The sequence below is a fragment of the Lygodium microphyllum genome, chromosome 9 (assembly GCF_053477565.2).
Source record: "Lygodium microphyllum isolate KBCC chromosome 9, Lygodium_microphyllum_v1.1.10, whole genome shotgun sequence".
NCBI lineage: Eukaryota > Viridiplantae > Streptophyta > Polypodiopsida > Schizaeales > Lygodiaceae > Lygodium > Lygodium microphyllum.
Window position 1 is genome coordinate 126023229 of NC_141143.1, and position 16681 is coordinate 126039909.

The 16681-nt window shown below is 41.9% G+C and overlaps 2 protein-coding genes across 4 annotated transcripts in view; one reads left to right on the forward strand and one right to left on the reverse strand.

Annotated features, from left to right (window-relative positions):
* Positions 1-16681, reverse strand: part of LOC148031555 (proteasome assembly chaperone-like protein) — a 275937-nt gene that overhangs the window by 185164 nt on the left and 74092 nt on the right. The window lies entirely within an intron of this gene.
* LOC148031557 (uncharacterized) overlaps positions 1-16681 on the forward strand; it is a 67839-nt gene that overhangs the window by 11242 nt on the left and 39916 nt on the right. For all 3 annotated transcript variants that reach the window (XM_087685096.1, XM_087685094.1, XM_087685097.1), the window contains exons 2-4: positions 4636-4717; positions 10553-10610; positions 10882-11000. In XM_087685096.1, the coding sequence (XP_087541222.1) occupies positions 4636-4717; positions 10553-10610; positions 10882-11000 (259 nt within the window). The remainder of the gene's footprint in view (positions 1-4635; positions 4718-10552; positions 10611-10881; positions 11001-16681) is intronic.

The following is a 16681-nucleotide window of genomic DNA, read 5'->3' on the forward strand; positions in this document are numbered from 1 at the left end:
GAGCCACTAGTTGTCAGACAGCTCTGCCCTTGAGCATCTTGTACATTCTTTTCTTCATTTACACCATTGATTCATTCATTCAGAGTTCTTTTTTTTCTCGGTTTGTTTTTGTGTTTTTGCATTTTGTGTTTAGGGTTTGAGGTTTGCACGTCATTGTCCGAGTCTTTGTGTTTCATTCGTGGATGTACTTTCTGTGTTTCCTCATTGCAAACCCTAGCATATCTTCACATGGTATCAAAGCTGATGCTCTTGTAGAGAGTACCTTGCAAATATTATGGAGGCTTGGTTTTGTGCGAGATACATGAATGACATGTAATTGATACTCGGATACCTTTTTCTCGGGATCCCACGATGTCTTATTAGGCTTCTCATCGTTGGAGGCCTTGAGGAAGCATTATGGACTTGGTGAGGAAGAGGACACCCCACCTTCAACTTCACCTTCTTTTTCTTTTCCTGTTCCAGATTTTAGTCACATGATAAAGGAGGAGTTTGAAGAGTACTTGCCCATCATGTATAGTTGAGTTTGCACCCTCCCAATAATCTTTGCTACTACATCTAGATCGGTTGGTGTGAGGAATGGAAGATCGAAGCTCAGCTGAGAGTACACAGTTGATAGTGGAGAGTGAGATAGTGAAGACACAGCATGACAACCGATGCAATTACCAAGAGTGTTATGAAAGTACAAAGTACCCTTAAACCATAGGGTTGTTAATGTGTGTTCACACCCAAAAGATATAAAATACGATAAGTGACCAAATTGTGTAACATAAGCACATAAAATAGAAGATAATATAATTGGGGGAAAAAACCTCATAAGGAGAGTAAAAAGTGCCCTAGTGTCCTACCACAGATCACCAATACTCCTCTGTGAGCATAGGTGTGAGTCAAACCCAATAAACCCCCCCTGGAATGAAAAGTGATCAGCATATAAGGATCATCCACTGAGATTAAATTTAAAGCATTGTGAAATGCTTCAAATTTGTCGCGAGGAAGAGCTTTGGTGAAGATGTTTGCCACATTACTAGTGGTAGGACAGTAGATAAGGCTAATATCTCCTACTTAGCTTGATCTAATTTAAGCATTAAAGAAGAGAATCAGCTTGCTGCCTAGAGTTTGCAGAAATTAGGGTTTCAAAACCCTAGTTTTCAAAATTGCAACAAATCAGCCCTTTTGTATATGGTTCAGGCACTTGGTACCCGTGGTTTTGTTTCAATAAATTCTTGAAAAGTGGGAGGGGCTAGTTCCCCTCTCAATGTGGTGTCGACTCCTCTCTCTCTCTCTCTCTCTCTCTCTCTCTCTCTCTCTCTTCTAATTTTTCATGGCGATAATTGATCAAGTTGGTTAAGTTCAAAGTATTGTCATTCTCACGTTTTTCCTAGCACTTACATTGATATCAGATCAAGGACAAGATCTTTGGACCCAATTTTCTCACCATGCTAATAGGCGAAGAGGAGAATTTTGGTGAACACTTTGTATTTGTATGCTTCTTTGATTGTGAGAAGATACAAAGATACAAGGAGCTGGAAATTGATCCAGAAATTCTTTTGGAATGGCCTTGAGCTCTGATACTAGTTTGTGGTGGCCTACATGTAGTGAAGATTCAATCTTCAGCAATGGCAATGGCAATGGCGGAGAGAGAGAGAGGAGCGAGCAGCAATAGCAGAGAGTGAGATGCACAATGTGTGGGTACAAAGACTGTACCTCTTTTTAAGGTTTTTGTGATAGTTATATGTAAAGTACTAAAGTACAAGTGCTAAGGGTGTGTTCACACCCGAGCATGCATTAAAGGCATGGTGGCCCTTTATTCCCAACAAATTAAGCATGTTTTGGGGTTATTTAAAAAATCCTAAGCGGCTGTAAAGCGTATTTTAGCTCAACAGCTAGACAATTGAGCTAGCCCCAAAATGGACTACTCGACTGTCCATAAGGCACCTAGTACAATGCCTAATGAATGCCCAAACACCTGTGAAATGTACATTGCTAACATCCACATACCCCTCCCCCCCAACCTAAAAAAAAAGAAATACATGCCTCCCTCCCTTTTTTCCCATTTCCCTTGCCCTAACAAACATTAATTGCTAAGGTCTCTTTTGAGGAGGGAATCATAATAATTCAATGGCGAGAGGGTCAATGGAGGATGCTACACATCTTTCCACGTAAACACTCCAAGGAATGGCTTGACCCCCCATGTGGGCTCCAACTCGTCAAAGAGAAGACACCTCCTCCGATGCAAATACTATGTCAAGCGGTCAAAACTCCATCAAATTCCCCTACATTGTAGTGTTGCCGCTTGTCAACATGGTCCTAGCCTATTGCTGCATTACCCTTTAGCACCACATGGACGAGCCTTGACATTGGGCAAAGACCACTGGGATAGGCGCTTGTAAAAAAGCTAATGGCATACTCCCTTTTCGCTCTCTCTCTTCTCGATCAACACATGTACTCTCCCCGACATACTTGTCATTGTTTCTTACTCTCTTCCATCTCTCTCAACTTACCCCATAGTCTCTCTCTCTCCTCCACACCATCACATTAATCTCACTTTTTTTTGTAATGGGTTGTTTCTATTAGTTACAAAAAAATTTATATGAAAACAAGACTACAAAGTGGCTCTAGGCCATCATAGATATACCAATTATGATGGAATCAACAAATAGAAAGGATGAGTGTGCAAGAGGCACCCCGGGACTGAACGACACACAAGATTGAGAGTGTGGATGAGATACATCAATCTCTCTCACTCTCTCTTTGCATCCCCCATCCCCCATTCCCCCCCACCACCCCCCACCCCGCCCCAAAAGACGAAGAAAAAAACTTGATGTGAATGTATTAATAGTAATGTTCAAGCTAGTGTTAACATGTAACAATAACATTAATCATGGCACTAAATGTTAACATTGAGATTGAAAGTAATGAGCCACCAATTGTTAATACTTGTCTGTGCAATAGTGTCTTCCAGTTGCTAATGATGGTTTGCCATGGCCTTGGACCCTAGGCCCCGGTTGTCTTCACTATTGAAGAAACTTGCACAAAAGCTTTGCACTATGTTAGACTCACCTCCTAGCCATAGTGCCAAACGAACTCACCTCTAAGCTTGGGAGCTAGTAGCAAACTGAGCCACTGTCACATCCCAAGAGCTAGTATCCTATACCACCAGCCCACATTGTCCTAGTGTACCAATATGATGGCCTATGGCTAAGAGTCCAGGAGTAGTCATTACACAATGATGTGCACAATAGGGCATGGAGTCCTATAAATAGGACTCAGCTGCCTTAATCCTAAATTGTCCCTAGTGCATTTGCACTAGGTCGCTTTATGACTGATGTGACCGATACTACTAGCACCCATTTAGACATCTAAGGGTGTAACAATACTGATCCTAGTGCTAGTGTAGCTCTTATGATAGTTTGTTTGGGTCCATAGGGACAAGCCAATGTGATGTTTGGAGTCAGCACATTTGCCAACACAATCTCTCTATGCTGGTTTGGTAACTTGGAAGCTGGCTTACTGATATTGGATCTACACTTAGCCTTTCCAGTTATTTATTGATCATCAGGTACACGGATTTAAAAGACATTGGATCAGGATATAATGTACATACTACAGATTGCACCATGGACCATCATTGTATTATATAAGCTACATGCAGCCCTAGTCTGTTTCTTATCCAGCATGCTTCTGCAATCTACAGGGACTACCCCACTTCCCCGTATATTCTCTGTTCTTTAGCTCTATGTTGGATATATGCTAGCCATCTGGCACAGTTGCTAGCAAAACTCTTTTTGTTTCCCTTTGACGCCTGTACAATGTTTCGTGTAACTAATGGAAGGAAAGTTTCATAAGGAAAATCAACTTTCCCCAAACTCAATGGACTGGTCCCACTTGACGCAATCTGTTTAGATTTCAATGTTTTGGCAGTTTCCCTTCTGCAGGTGATATCTTGTAGGCATTGTTAGTCTCTAACCAAATTAGTACAGATGTAGAGTTTCCGATTTGTCACTGTAAGGATCGGGAGAATCTGGAAAATGCAAAATTTCAACATTCAAACAGAGGTTAGGAAGGTATTGCCCACCTTGGACACCTGAACAGTGGAGGATCCTTGCTTTTTGGCAAACGTTATCAGAGTGTATGTTAGCAGGGATGATTGAAGAGATGTGAGGCAATGTAAAAGGGTGAATAGATCAGTGAACTTATGTTCACCCATGCAAGAGCATGCCTATTTTTGGCTAGGCTAAGCACAGTTTTTTGACCTGTCAACGAACACACTACTCGTTTCCCTGGTTTGTGATGTACTTTTCTTCTTTCGTGTTTTCTGTTGGCTGAGGGATTAGGAATGAATTATGCCATAGTTAGCTTGCTTCTTGAATCTTTTTTGAGGATAATCATTCTTTTTATCTAACGTGTACAAACAAGGCAATGAAAAATTGTTATGCTTGTGTTTGTCGTGCATGTGTATTTGCGGGCCTTGAATTGGCTTGCATGTGCACAGCTGTGTTGTTTCTGTATTGGGGAATGACTTATTTGATTACACACTTAAATGTTGTTTCGATTGTTTCCAATAAATGGTAGTTTCAATAAACCCTTTGACATTAAGGGCTTCTATAAATTGCTCAAAGGCAGTTGTTTTTCTTGTAGAGGTATGCTCATGGATGATGCAATGGTGGCTCAATGTGGTCATTCGTTTGGCATAAGCAGCCTTCAACGTGTGATAGAGATGGTCTGTCAATCTTGTACTTTAGAAATACACTTGAGTCGTAAGATGAAATTCTAATAGAGGAAACGGAATTGGCTAAGCTAAGGAATTTAGTACTTTGTAGATCAGTTTTCTCAGAAGACTATTTTACTTTGAGGCATTTAACATTCTCAAGGAAGCTAGGTGTTTTCATGACATCTACACAGATGCGTAATGCTGTCTTAGAAGGCTTTGTCTGCTCCATGTTTGGGAACCAAAATCTAGATACATTGAAGCATGACACAATGAAAGACACACCCACATATGGATAAGAGCAACTGAGCAATAGAACATGCATTTCATTGACTAGAATGAATAAGGCTAGGGCAACTGATGTCTGTTTAGACACAGGGTGTGCTACATCTTGAGATGCTCTAGAAACTCTAGTTTCTATCAGTCCCTAGCAGTGAAAAGCCGCCACACCTTCATGACCTTTTTCTCCACCTCCTTCTTTCAAACCCTCTTCAAATAGTGCACAACCAGTTCCAACACCTCGATTTTTGTTTGGTGTTATAGAATCCTTGAGACACAATGCCACCCTGTTCACTAGTTTCATGACCTTTTTCTCCACCTTCTTTCAAACCCTCTTCAAATAGTGCACAACCAGTTCCAACACCTCGATTTTTGTTTGGTGTTACTTCCTTCGACCAAGAAGCCTCTCTTGGAATTGGTGCAGCCCATCTGCTTTATGTTTGGTTGGCTAATCTGATTTACCATAAGATGGTAGAGAATAAGAGATAAGCCACTAAGAGAGCCAAGAAAGTATGGTAGATGATTGGCTGGCTAATCAGATTTACCATAAGATGGTAGAGAATAAGAGATAAGTCACGAAGAGAGCCAAGAAAGTATGGCATGTTTGGGATAGTAGATGAAAGGGGTGGGATACATTTCTAGAAATGTGGAAGTTCAAGATTCCTTATCAGGGGTAAGTTTTAATATGAACGTTGCTTCTTGGGGGTCTTCTGACTAGGGATATGCTATGGGCTTGCAAGATCTCTTATGGCAGCTATATGTTTTGCACTACATGTGATGAGACCTTGAGTCATCTCTTCATCTCTTGCCCTATTGCAAGAAAGAAGCTTTATTTCTTGTGCGTGGTCCTTGGTGACTTAGCAGCAGTGAACAGCCATCCGTTCTTAGGTCATGGGCAAGATGCCTTCTTTGATCAATTTGCAGCCAGATCGTCCTTATCTCTTTCATTTTCTTAGATGAAGTGCTCTTTGGAACATTTGGTGCATCCATAATGTCTTTATTGTTGATCGGCCTTGGGTATTTGTGGTCATGTGGCACATGGTCGAGGATTACTGTTGTGGCAGATTTCTTCCATGCTTTTGGTGGACGTGGTCCTCCTTGAAGTGGCTGCTCCATGGCTGTGCATTGTGTTTTGGTGGCCTTTTGGCTTCACTTGTGATTGCTAGGATTTTTTTTGGCTGCTCAGAAGGCTTGATCCAAATACTCTTATTTAATTTAAGCTTCTTCACCAAGAAAAGAGAGGGAGGGAGGGGGTGTGAGAGGATGAGGGAGGAGAGAGAAAAATGTAGAGTGGGTGGAGAAGATGATGAATGAGGATGCAGCTACCTTAATAGGCCAATAAATAAGATTGGCCAACTTGCTTTAAATGCAAGTTGGATGTGCATAAAATCAGCCGATTGGATGAAAATGACAAAAATACTAGAGGAAAATGCCATGTGTCATTAGTTAATGTTGGGCGGGTCAGATCTACATGGATAAATAACCACTAGATCAAGGTGTCCAATGTGCTACCACCACCTCAAGCATTTGGGATGAATGTTGCTAAATATACATGGAAAAGAATGACAAACAAAATTAATGCTAGAGCTCCAAAAGTCCTCGTCTAACTTAGTTGAGGCTCACCAGGAGATGGACACGGAGAATAACATGATTGCTAACACCCCTTTTGGGATCTTGGGTGTGGTTGAAGGCCAAAATACCAGAGAAGATGGAACAGTGTGGGGAAGGTCTTCCCACAATGAGGGCACTTGGAAAAGCCCTTTCATGTTTCTTCTTGTTGAGAATCAAAGTCCAAAGAGGACCTCAATTTGATTTCTTTCCTTTCTTTTTCTTAGTTTGTCCTTTCCCTAATGTTGATGCTGCAAAGCATGGCTAGCTATACTTGCTCCACCCCATCTAGTCTCCTTATGTATGCACCTTGCTCAAGAGCCACAGGGACTAACTCCTCCCAGGTGATGATGTCTTGAACACGAGGTGAGGAGACTGGTGTGGAAAACATCACATTCGCGGATGATAGATGTGGCAAGAATGTCATATCCATGTATTTGAAGCCACCTTGTAGAGGGATGCAAGCTCTTCCCTAATCGCTTCCATCTTGGTGATGTGATCTTTCATGGACAGGAATTTGCGAAGACAAAGAGCTATCCCAGCCTCATCTCCAGTGTCATCATATGTGCAAAGATCTTGACATGGTAGAGCGAAGACATTCGGGTCGAGAACTCTAGGCAGTGCAAATGCGTTGAACGTGTGTCATGGATGAAAATTGAATCTTGGTAGTTGAGGAAGAGGAAGGAACTTGCTTGAGAGTAGAGACTATCCCAAAAGGTTGTTGAATCCATTGTAGAACCAATTGGAGGGTCCACAATAGAACGTTGAATAGGGATGATTACAAAGTCCCAAAGGTTGAAGGTGTCAAGAATGCATTCAATCTTGCAAGACTAGTTGGCCCAATTGGAGCCATCAAGGTTGTCTTTCTCCAAGAGGTTGGGGAGGACATGCTCTTGCACTAGGGCTGCTATGATAGGCATCCATGGAATAGAGGATGTGAAGGGGAAGGGCAAAAAGAAAGGTGAAGAGATGAGGGATGGGAGGGAGTCCGGTCACGGCCCACATCTTAATCCACGTCATGGTCCCATTGGTCTTCAGATCAATCCTTGTGATCCTCACAATCATGGTGGTGTTTGTTACGATCCTCCCAATCATGGCAGTCTTCATGGTCATTGTGGTTTGAATGTGTCCAAAAACTGCAAAATGCAGCAAGGAAAGCTGCATGTTGATGAAGCCTGCTGCCTGTACCTGGTGATGAGTTCTTTTGGATGGTTGAGCAAGATGTAGATAGGACTGAGGAGAGAGAAAAAAATGCACCAGGAGAGTAAAAACACATCAGACTGCTAGATGGCTGTGTGCATTGCACTTGGTGATGACACCATGTGAGAATCCAGCATATCTGAAATGCAAATGACTGGTTGTTGCAAAGGTAACTTTAACTGTCCGTCCAGCAGTAAGGAATGATGCCCACATGCAGGAAATGTGTTGCCCAAGACTGGAATGTCCACAAAAAGCAGAAAGGAGATGTTGCCTGCTGTAGGAGAGGCCAATAACGTGGCATGACATATTGAAGTGAACAGAAGAAACCATGGACAGGATGGAGAAAGTTGCCAAGGGTTTCTGAAACAGGTTTCATAGGTTTCATACGAGTTTCGTAGGATGTTAGAAATGGGTTTCATTTGAGATATAAAAAAGTATGAAAGATTTATATACATATATTGTATGACTCATGAGACATAGAAAACACAAATTGACATTATTCATTATTCTATACAATGGAAATGAACATTCAACATAGCATCAATATTTGCATGCATCACATTCCACTATCCATGCCGAACATCAACTTTAGTTGTAAAAGGAGCCATCAATATATGCAATCATCATGGATAACAACTCAAAACAAAACTCGGGCAATCAATGTGAATATCGATGTCAATGTTTTAAGTAAATCCATGATAAACAATAATTACAGAAGTCCCAAGACATTTAGGGTGTGGCATTTATGAAATTTTAAAATAGGTGTTTCATATGTTTATGACATGCCTTGGTATAAAATGAGTTTCCTAACCTTATGAAATAGGTTTATTGGCAACTATGACCCTAATCTCCACTTGATGTGCCTAAAATAAAGGCTACTATCAATACAGAAAGACTGATGGAAAAAGTTTGTGTTGAGCTCTAGAGGTCCTCATCTCACTTAGACAGAGGCTCACAAGCAGGAGATGGACGTGGAAAAAGACAGATGAAACCATGTGTGCTAACACTCGGAAGTTCAAACCTATTTCAAGATTCAAACAATGGTCATGATCAATGTTACATGATTCGATTATGCTGTTACGAAACACACGAAAACATGTTTGCTAACACTTTGAAGTTGAAACCTATTTCAAGATTGAAACAATGATCATGATTGATGTTAATGATTCAGTTATGCTGTTATAAATCTCATGTTTGTCTTTGATTTGCTGAAAATTTTTGACCTTATTTACTTGAAAGTGTGGTGTCAATTTGCAGTGTACCCTTTTGCATGAATATGTAGCATGCTTGCATATTTACATGTTGTATACAAATACACGTTTCAGTTCCTGTTTCAGTTACCATGTGTTCAGCCTCGAAATATTTCATCTTGAAAAAAAGGTGTTTTGGTGAATCTTTTTGTGATTAAAGTAGTTTTGTAGCTATGCTGCCTTGAGGATGCACATGTACAGATTCAAGAACCATGCAACCAATTGTGGCTCGTTGACACATTGGTCATACCAACAACATGATATGGTGCTCTGATTTGGGGGCCCAATCTTACCATAAAAGGAGGGATCCATTAGCAAGACACAATGGTCTAGAGAGGACCTTTGTGATGGTTGGCACCCGAGGGTGAGACCACTTGTCATGATGATATCATGAATGAGGCTGGTCAAAAAGCTGTCAGGGCCACATGTGACAGTAAGAGCAGAGATGGGCATTGCCCCTGCGCTTATTGAGACTCTTTTCAGGTAGTGACTTTACTTTAGAACTTAAGGGAGCTTCCCTAGTAAGACGTTCCCGTTTGGCACTCACATCTACATTCAGATGTCCACCCAGACTCATATTCAGCTGTAGAGGTCTGCAATATGGTAAGAAGTCTGGTGATTTTCATACTTAAAATGTGGACATGCGTTTTGGATTTGATGGTAGTTTTCTTGCATGCCCTGGTCGCCTAAGGCCATTAGGTGTTTCTCTTATGCATGCTCAAGTCTGTGCTCATGAGCTGAAGGTTCAATACACGAGTCTAGGACTGATTAGATGATAAGATGATCTAGTGTTAAACTTTTGTTTGCCTTCCAAAGATGCACAAAGAGGCTGTCAGTTCCTTGGAAAGGATTTGACCAGCCTCTCAAAGAGGAACTAGTTCATTTTTATTAGTTAAATGCCTAAATCTTAGTGTATGGATGTGATGCTTGGAGTAAAATTTAGTACATCTAAGAATTCTCATTTTATTGAGAACCCAAAGCACTCATGGCATGTTGATGTTTTTTGTGTGAACGCTTTTCTCCAAACTCTGATAAAAAGTAGAACTCTTCTTAAGATTTCTCCTTCAATCATGAAGTTGAGCTAGGCATGATATAGCATGCTCAACTAGGGGTGATGTATTGTGCATTATATATGTATAACTTGTGGGGATGCCTTTGGAACCTGAGGTGGTTCCTTTCTGATGATCTTGTTACTTCAGTCTTGAAATAGAGGTTATGGCTGTGCCCTGGAAAACGACTGAATAACTCTTGAATCACAAACACGACCTTTATGCAAACTCTGATCTTTTCATGCTTATGCATTTTATACTCCAATCTTGGGATGAGGAGCTTTTGAGTGGAAAATATGAAAATTCATGCTCCAATCACTTCACCTAAGATTTTAGTCACAAAGAGTTTTTTAATTCTCTCTTAGAATTTTGTAATAATAGCAAGATTGGATAACATATTTAACTTAAACAATAAGGACTCTCTCTCCAGTTCAAGCTAGATAATCTCATTCCTGCTGCAGAACCGGTGCATGAGCTGTGGGGCTTCAGTACCTCCTGGGAGCTTAATCCCAAACTATGGTATGGAAGAACTGCTAAATCATTTACAAATATGAAACATCCTATCTCCTAGAATAGCGAGAATTGAACTTAGACTAGCACTTGCAGGCACTCTGACTAGCCTTATTCAAGAAAATGATGGATTTTTTGTTGTTTTGGGTGTATATCCTGGTTGTTGCTTTGTTTTTCGAATTCATTATTTTCTGTTTCAATCAGGTAAGTTATAGGCATGAGTTAATCCCTGAAGGCATTAGCCTCACAATTTGTTTTTACCATTTGTTACCTGTTTCAGTTTTGCGTGCTGCAGTTCAGGCATATAAAAGAGATGAAGATTCCCGAGCAAATGTTCTGACAAAAGGACCAAAAAGAAGAAAAGATAGTATAGAGCATTTGTACATGGATGGGAAAAAGGCAAGTAAAATAATCACATTATATACATCAACAATGTGTGTGGCCCATAGGTTTAGCAGCATGAAGTGAATTTGTTATGGAGCATATGAAGACAACATGTTGAATGCCTTCTAGATTATGAAGTAAAATTCTACACAGCAGTTGCATAACAAGCCATATACTGCCATGTAGATCAAATGCCAAATTTAAGCTTCAACGTATTTGAGAGAGAGAGAGAGAGAGAGAGAGAGAGAGAGAGAGAGAGAGAATGAAATGATATATTAACGTCTACAAAAGGCCAAAATGACCTATGAGACCATGAGTTACAATCATGTGTATGATGGTACAACTGTCCGGGCAAAATATGTAGCACAAAGCAAAATAAGAAAGGAAACTAACTATGGCTATGTGTAAAACGTAGAGCTCTATCTAGTAACAATGAGTTCCAGATGGTACAATCTCATGTGGGTATGGAGGGCCTAGCTCTAGCCCAAGCAATAATCCCCTGTATCAGCCTATGAAGGTGACGTTGGTGTCTGCGGTGAGGCCTAGGATGTCTGGAATGGCTAAGCTGAATGGCCCGATCAATCAGTACTCCTTGTTTGTGTGTGGATTGTGGCGGTGAGAGAGTCTCTCATGTGGACTGGGGCTGTAACTGTACTGAAGTCTCCCGAGTCTCCCTTGCAAAGAAGTCTGTGAATTGCCTTTAAAGGGCCTCGGTGTCCTAGAGCAGTTGTACTCCTAAGGCGCATGTCATGAAGCCATCGTATCTCAAGGAGAAAGAGGCCAAGGCATCGCTGATTGGTAAAATCCATGACTCTGGATAGTGGTCCAAATCCGTCTCTAAAGAGACAGTGGAGATGGCCACGGATCTCATAATACACTAGGAAGTGGTAGATATAATGCTCCTCATTCTCTAGCTCTAACTGACATATTTGGCATCCTTTGGTGGGATGGATCTATATCTGCAAGTCTCAATCTCTAGTTGATGTGAGGAGGTGTGCAACTGACCAATAGTATATCTAATCCCATGGGAAAGGTGGGTGTCCATGTATCTTGGGTGAACAATAAATCCATCATTTGTAGTACGAAGGAAATGCTCGTGGTAGAGAGCCATCTTTGTCCCTAGCTCCTGCACTGGCATCAACCATGTCCGCCTGATATCCAACTGGGTAAGATCCATCCTGATGATCTTGTAAATCTCTAACTTGCCTAAATCAAGAGATGGTGCATCAAGGGAGTATTGAAAGGGGGGTTACTTGTCCATGCTAAAGCCATGTAGCTCAAACCAAGCTGACATCTGTGCATACCAACATGAAGTCTCACCCTCTCTAGCAAGTTGCATGAAGGAATCGAGCTAACCGTGCATATTTTTGTCTAGGTAAGTCGCATAGGCTATGTATGTATGTGACCAATTGGGTGAGGGACTCTACCACAATCGGTGTAGCTACTAGCTCAGCTTTGATGATCTCATGTGGAACCGAGACCTCATCTAATCATCCTGGATATCATGGAAATGAGAGAGAGAGAGAGAGAGAGAGAGAGAGAGAGAGAGAGAGAGAGAGAGAGAGAGAGAGAGAGAATGCGTGTGTGTGTGTGTTACATTAACGTCCACCACCAAAGGCCGAATCGGCTATGAGACCAAAATGTTACATCTGAGCAATCTAGGAATTTCCCATGTCCCAAAAAAGCTATCATCTAATGCTGTGACTAACTAAATGGAGAATAAACACTAAATAATACATAGCTGATGAGTGTAAAATGATATCTAAGCCAAATTCAATGTGGAATTGCTCAAGAGGCACTCTCATCCCACGATGTCTCTCATGGGTCTATCTAGCATACAGAGGTTGAAGTGGCAAGGTAGGGTGCCATGGTGCTGGTGTAGTATCCTATGTATTTATAGATGATGCCTCTTGTGAGGGCGTGGACTAGCTGGACATGGGTGATGAGCTCTATATCTCTCTGTGGTTGTGTTTGGGTTGATCCCTGTGGTAGGGGTGTTGGTCGGGACCAATGAAGGCTCTGTAGTGGAGGGAGTAGTCAATACTCTGTAGAACTTTGTGAGTGCACGCTGGTATGTGGTTAGCAAGTGATATTGACTTGGTTTATATCAGTATATATGATCAAGCTGCAGATATTTTCGCCAAGACCTTGGGAGCTAAGAAGCTCCACTGCTTCAAGAGTATGCTTGGAGTATATGAGCTAATACTAAGCTTGAGGGGAAGTGCTAAGATGCCAAGCTCCATGAGAGGTGTGACTAGGCACTAAAAATGAAGTAAAAAATGGAGCATTTGCAGTAAAAATAAAGAGGTGTCGGAGTTTTCTAAGCAAAAGCGAGTGGGTGAAATGGAAGCGTCTTTGGATCTCGTAGTACATTGAGCATTTGCATAAGTAGTGCTCCTTTGTCTGTGGCTCGAGCTGACAAAGTTGGAAAATCCTGCTCTCTGGGGGGAGGGAATCTGCACCGTATCTACTTGTCTTGATTCGGAGTTAGTGTGAGGATGTACGGAGATGTCCAATGGCACATCGTACACCATGAGACAAGTGTGTGCATCCATGTAACTTGAGCGGACAACAAAACAATCGGGTGATGTGGGTAGAACATGCTTTTGATAGAAAGCCATCTTTGTCCCTAGATCCCCAGTAGGGGTTGCCCATGTTGTGGCTATGTGTATCTGAATAATGTCCATCTTGATGATGCACTTCAGCTCCTCTCGGTTGAGCTTCAAGTGAGGGTAATCCAAGCTGTACTGTAGTGATGGGAGGTGATCCTTGTGTAATCCATGTAACTGTAACCATGCCTTTGTCTGGGCATACTAGCACTTTGTATCCCCCCCCTGTAATGCTAGCTATCTAGACGACTCTAGTGCAAGCCGCGGGAGTATCTCTATCTTAGCAAGGACCAGAGCCTATGCAGGAAAGTTACTGTCTGGAAGAGGGTCTCTGCCATTATGGGTGGTGCTCCCATCTCTGCTTTGATAACCTCGTGTGGTACAGAGGGTTTACTTTGAATCATCCGTGAAATTATTAGTACCAAGGGTTTCTCCATTTTCTCCCACCCCTCATATATCTCCTCCCCCTTGGGTAATGATCTTGTGTGGCTCTCGTCGTGTGGTAGAGGAATTGATTTCCATATGGTAAACTGTATGCATGCGCACTGGCTTTCCAACCCTAGAGATACATAGCCTCGTGTTAATCTATCCTCTATTGCTCTCCTCAAAGTGAATCACAGCCTTGAAAAAGAAATCCCTAAGCAAACATATCTTTGGACCACCTCCACTATCTCCTCTCCATATGTGAAATGGTGTACTGATCTCCCAATCAACTGGGAGGAAGTGTTGAATAACATAACCTTGGTTTCCCCAAGGTTCATTGTGAGATCCTTGTGTTGACAAAAGGCTTGTAGTGCATCTAGGTGGTGTTGCAATCCCTCCAGCGTGGTGGAGATGAGGACTATGTCATCGGCATATAGTAGTATGGGTATCAATGCCCCCCCAGGCCAGCTCCCTCCCCTCCAAGTCCATCAATGTAGTTTGATATCTCATCAATATAAAGGTTGAAAAGAGTAGGTGAGAGTGGGCATCCCTACCCAATAGTGCTAGTGCCCTCCTAAACCTTGCTTGTCCACATGCCCAATGTTGGTGGTTCTTTGCCCATTTGCTTAGCTCATGCTGTAGTATCGATCCATAAAGCTTAGCTAGCACGCGGCTAAGCATGACCATCCTATAGTTTGTACAAACCATGGGGTCTCCAACTTTTAGGATTGGTACTATAGTATTAGGTGATTAACTAGCAGGGAAGGCTTCACACAAGGCTTTGTTGAATAGGTGGGCTAGAAGGGGTGCGAGGATGTCTCTAGCATGTGATAGGTGCTCTGCTACTAGTCCATCATGGTCATGGCCCCCCGACCATTCTGGAGTCTATTGATGGAATTGTGAATCCTTGCTACGTTGAAGAAGATGGATGATGTGGGTCTATCCTTTGGTGGTTGGGGCAATAGGAGCTGCCCATGTACCTGCTATAATGAGGTAGTATATGCATGCCACGTATTTGGGGAGGTGATAGGTATATGGGCTCAGGGCTCCTAGAATGCCTTCTAGGCCTCCTTGCTATACTGTCCCAAGAATAGCTGGTAAAACTTGTGCTTCAATTTGGATAGAAATGGCCTCTTCTTGTGCCACACTAAGCGGCAAAAGATCGAGCGTGTTTAGCTTTGTGCAAGTCCCTCGTGCTTCACCTTGTTGGAGACGAAGATGGGTTTTCTTACACCTCATCATACCAGCTATGCTATGGGACATTCTTGCTTGGGGAGGTGGTATGGGTGCGTGTGTGGGAAAAATACATGGTAGCTGTGTCAAGAGTGGATGTGGCAATGGAAGCTATATGTATGCTGAAATAGACTATTTAACACAAGATAGAGAGAAAAGAAGAACATTGCAAAAGAAGAGAACTCAGAAGAACACTTGGGAAATGGAATCCATATATCAACATGAGACAATACAAAACCAATATGAGTCACTAGTTGTGAAGGCACTGGCACTGGCTCCTCTCTCGAGCAAGGACATGCGAATGATAGATGAATGATAATAACCATTGAGGAGGAGCCTGAATAAACATGCCAAAAGAATGCTATAAATGGTAGCATGTCGGCCAGCATAAAATGCTAAAATAGCCAAATAAAAATGTATAAATACACATGATGATATCCTGGTTCCCTAGCCCACATGATCACATACACAGACTTAACTATGAACTAACATATCTGCTAACACCCTCTCTTAGATCAATTTACAATGATAAGGCCCCGTCATACTAAATACAACAAGAACCACCAAAATAGAACCATGAATACCCAAGCAGCGGGTGTGCAAGCCACCACCAAGAGCCCTTGGAGAGAACCTGATGTTGATGTTGATTGTACCAGCTCTTGAAAATAGAGAAGAATCAAAGTAACTCTCAATGTCTCTCAACAATGTCTTGTAGTAGCATACAAGACTATCTTGTCAAAAATGCCTCTGAATATATGTGACCATGGATTCCCTGCCTTTGGCAAGACCACCAAAGTGTCCCCTCATGTGAGCTCAGCAAACAAAGAGCCAATCCTGCTCTCAGTCAAATACCAACCTATAATGAACCTGGATCTCAATCTCAGCTCTAGGATTTGAACCTGCCAGACTTACCAAAGATTGTTAGATTGTTATTATACAAGAATTCTTGATTAGTTGATGCATCAGAGACATCCCTCTCTAGAACTTGTGCACCTGTATACCTCTATAGATGAGGTTCATCTACCCCATCTCACCACCCTCTTACACTCCCTCTCTCTCACTGGAGAGTCGTGAGGGATGACCGCATCACTTGTTCTAGAAAGCTGAAGGAGGGGTTGACAAGCTCTTTCCTTAATTGGAAGGCAAGGTGAAATCAACCTTCCTTTTGTGGATGGGTGGTAATTCCCTGATTACAACCTAATTACAGTGGCAACATTTATTACAAAACTGAGAAATGCAAATTAACTTACAATCTTGGATAATGGATATCCTATTGGCCCCCAAATTGGCGCTCCTTTCGGTATTTCTTTAACTTAGTTGAAGAAGAAGTTGATATACAATAGGATTTTCCCAATCCTTTTCAGTATTCCAACTCCTCTTGTTGTCCAAAATGGCCAGCAAGTCTTCAATCTGATTTGCCTCTTGATTCAA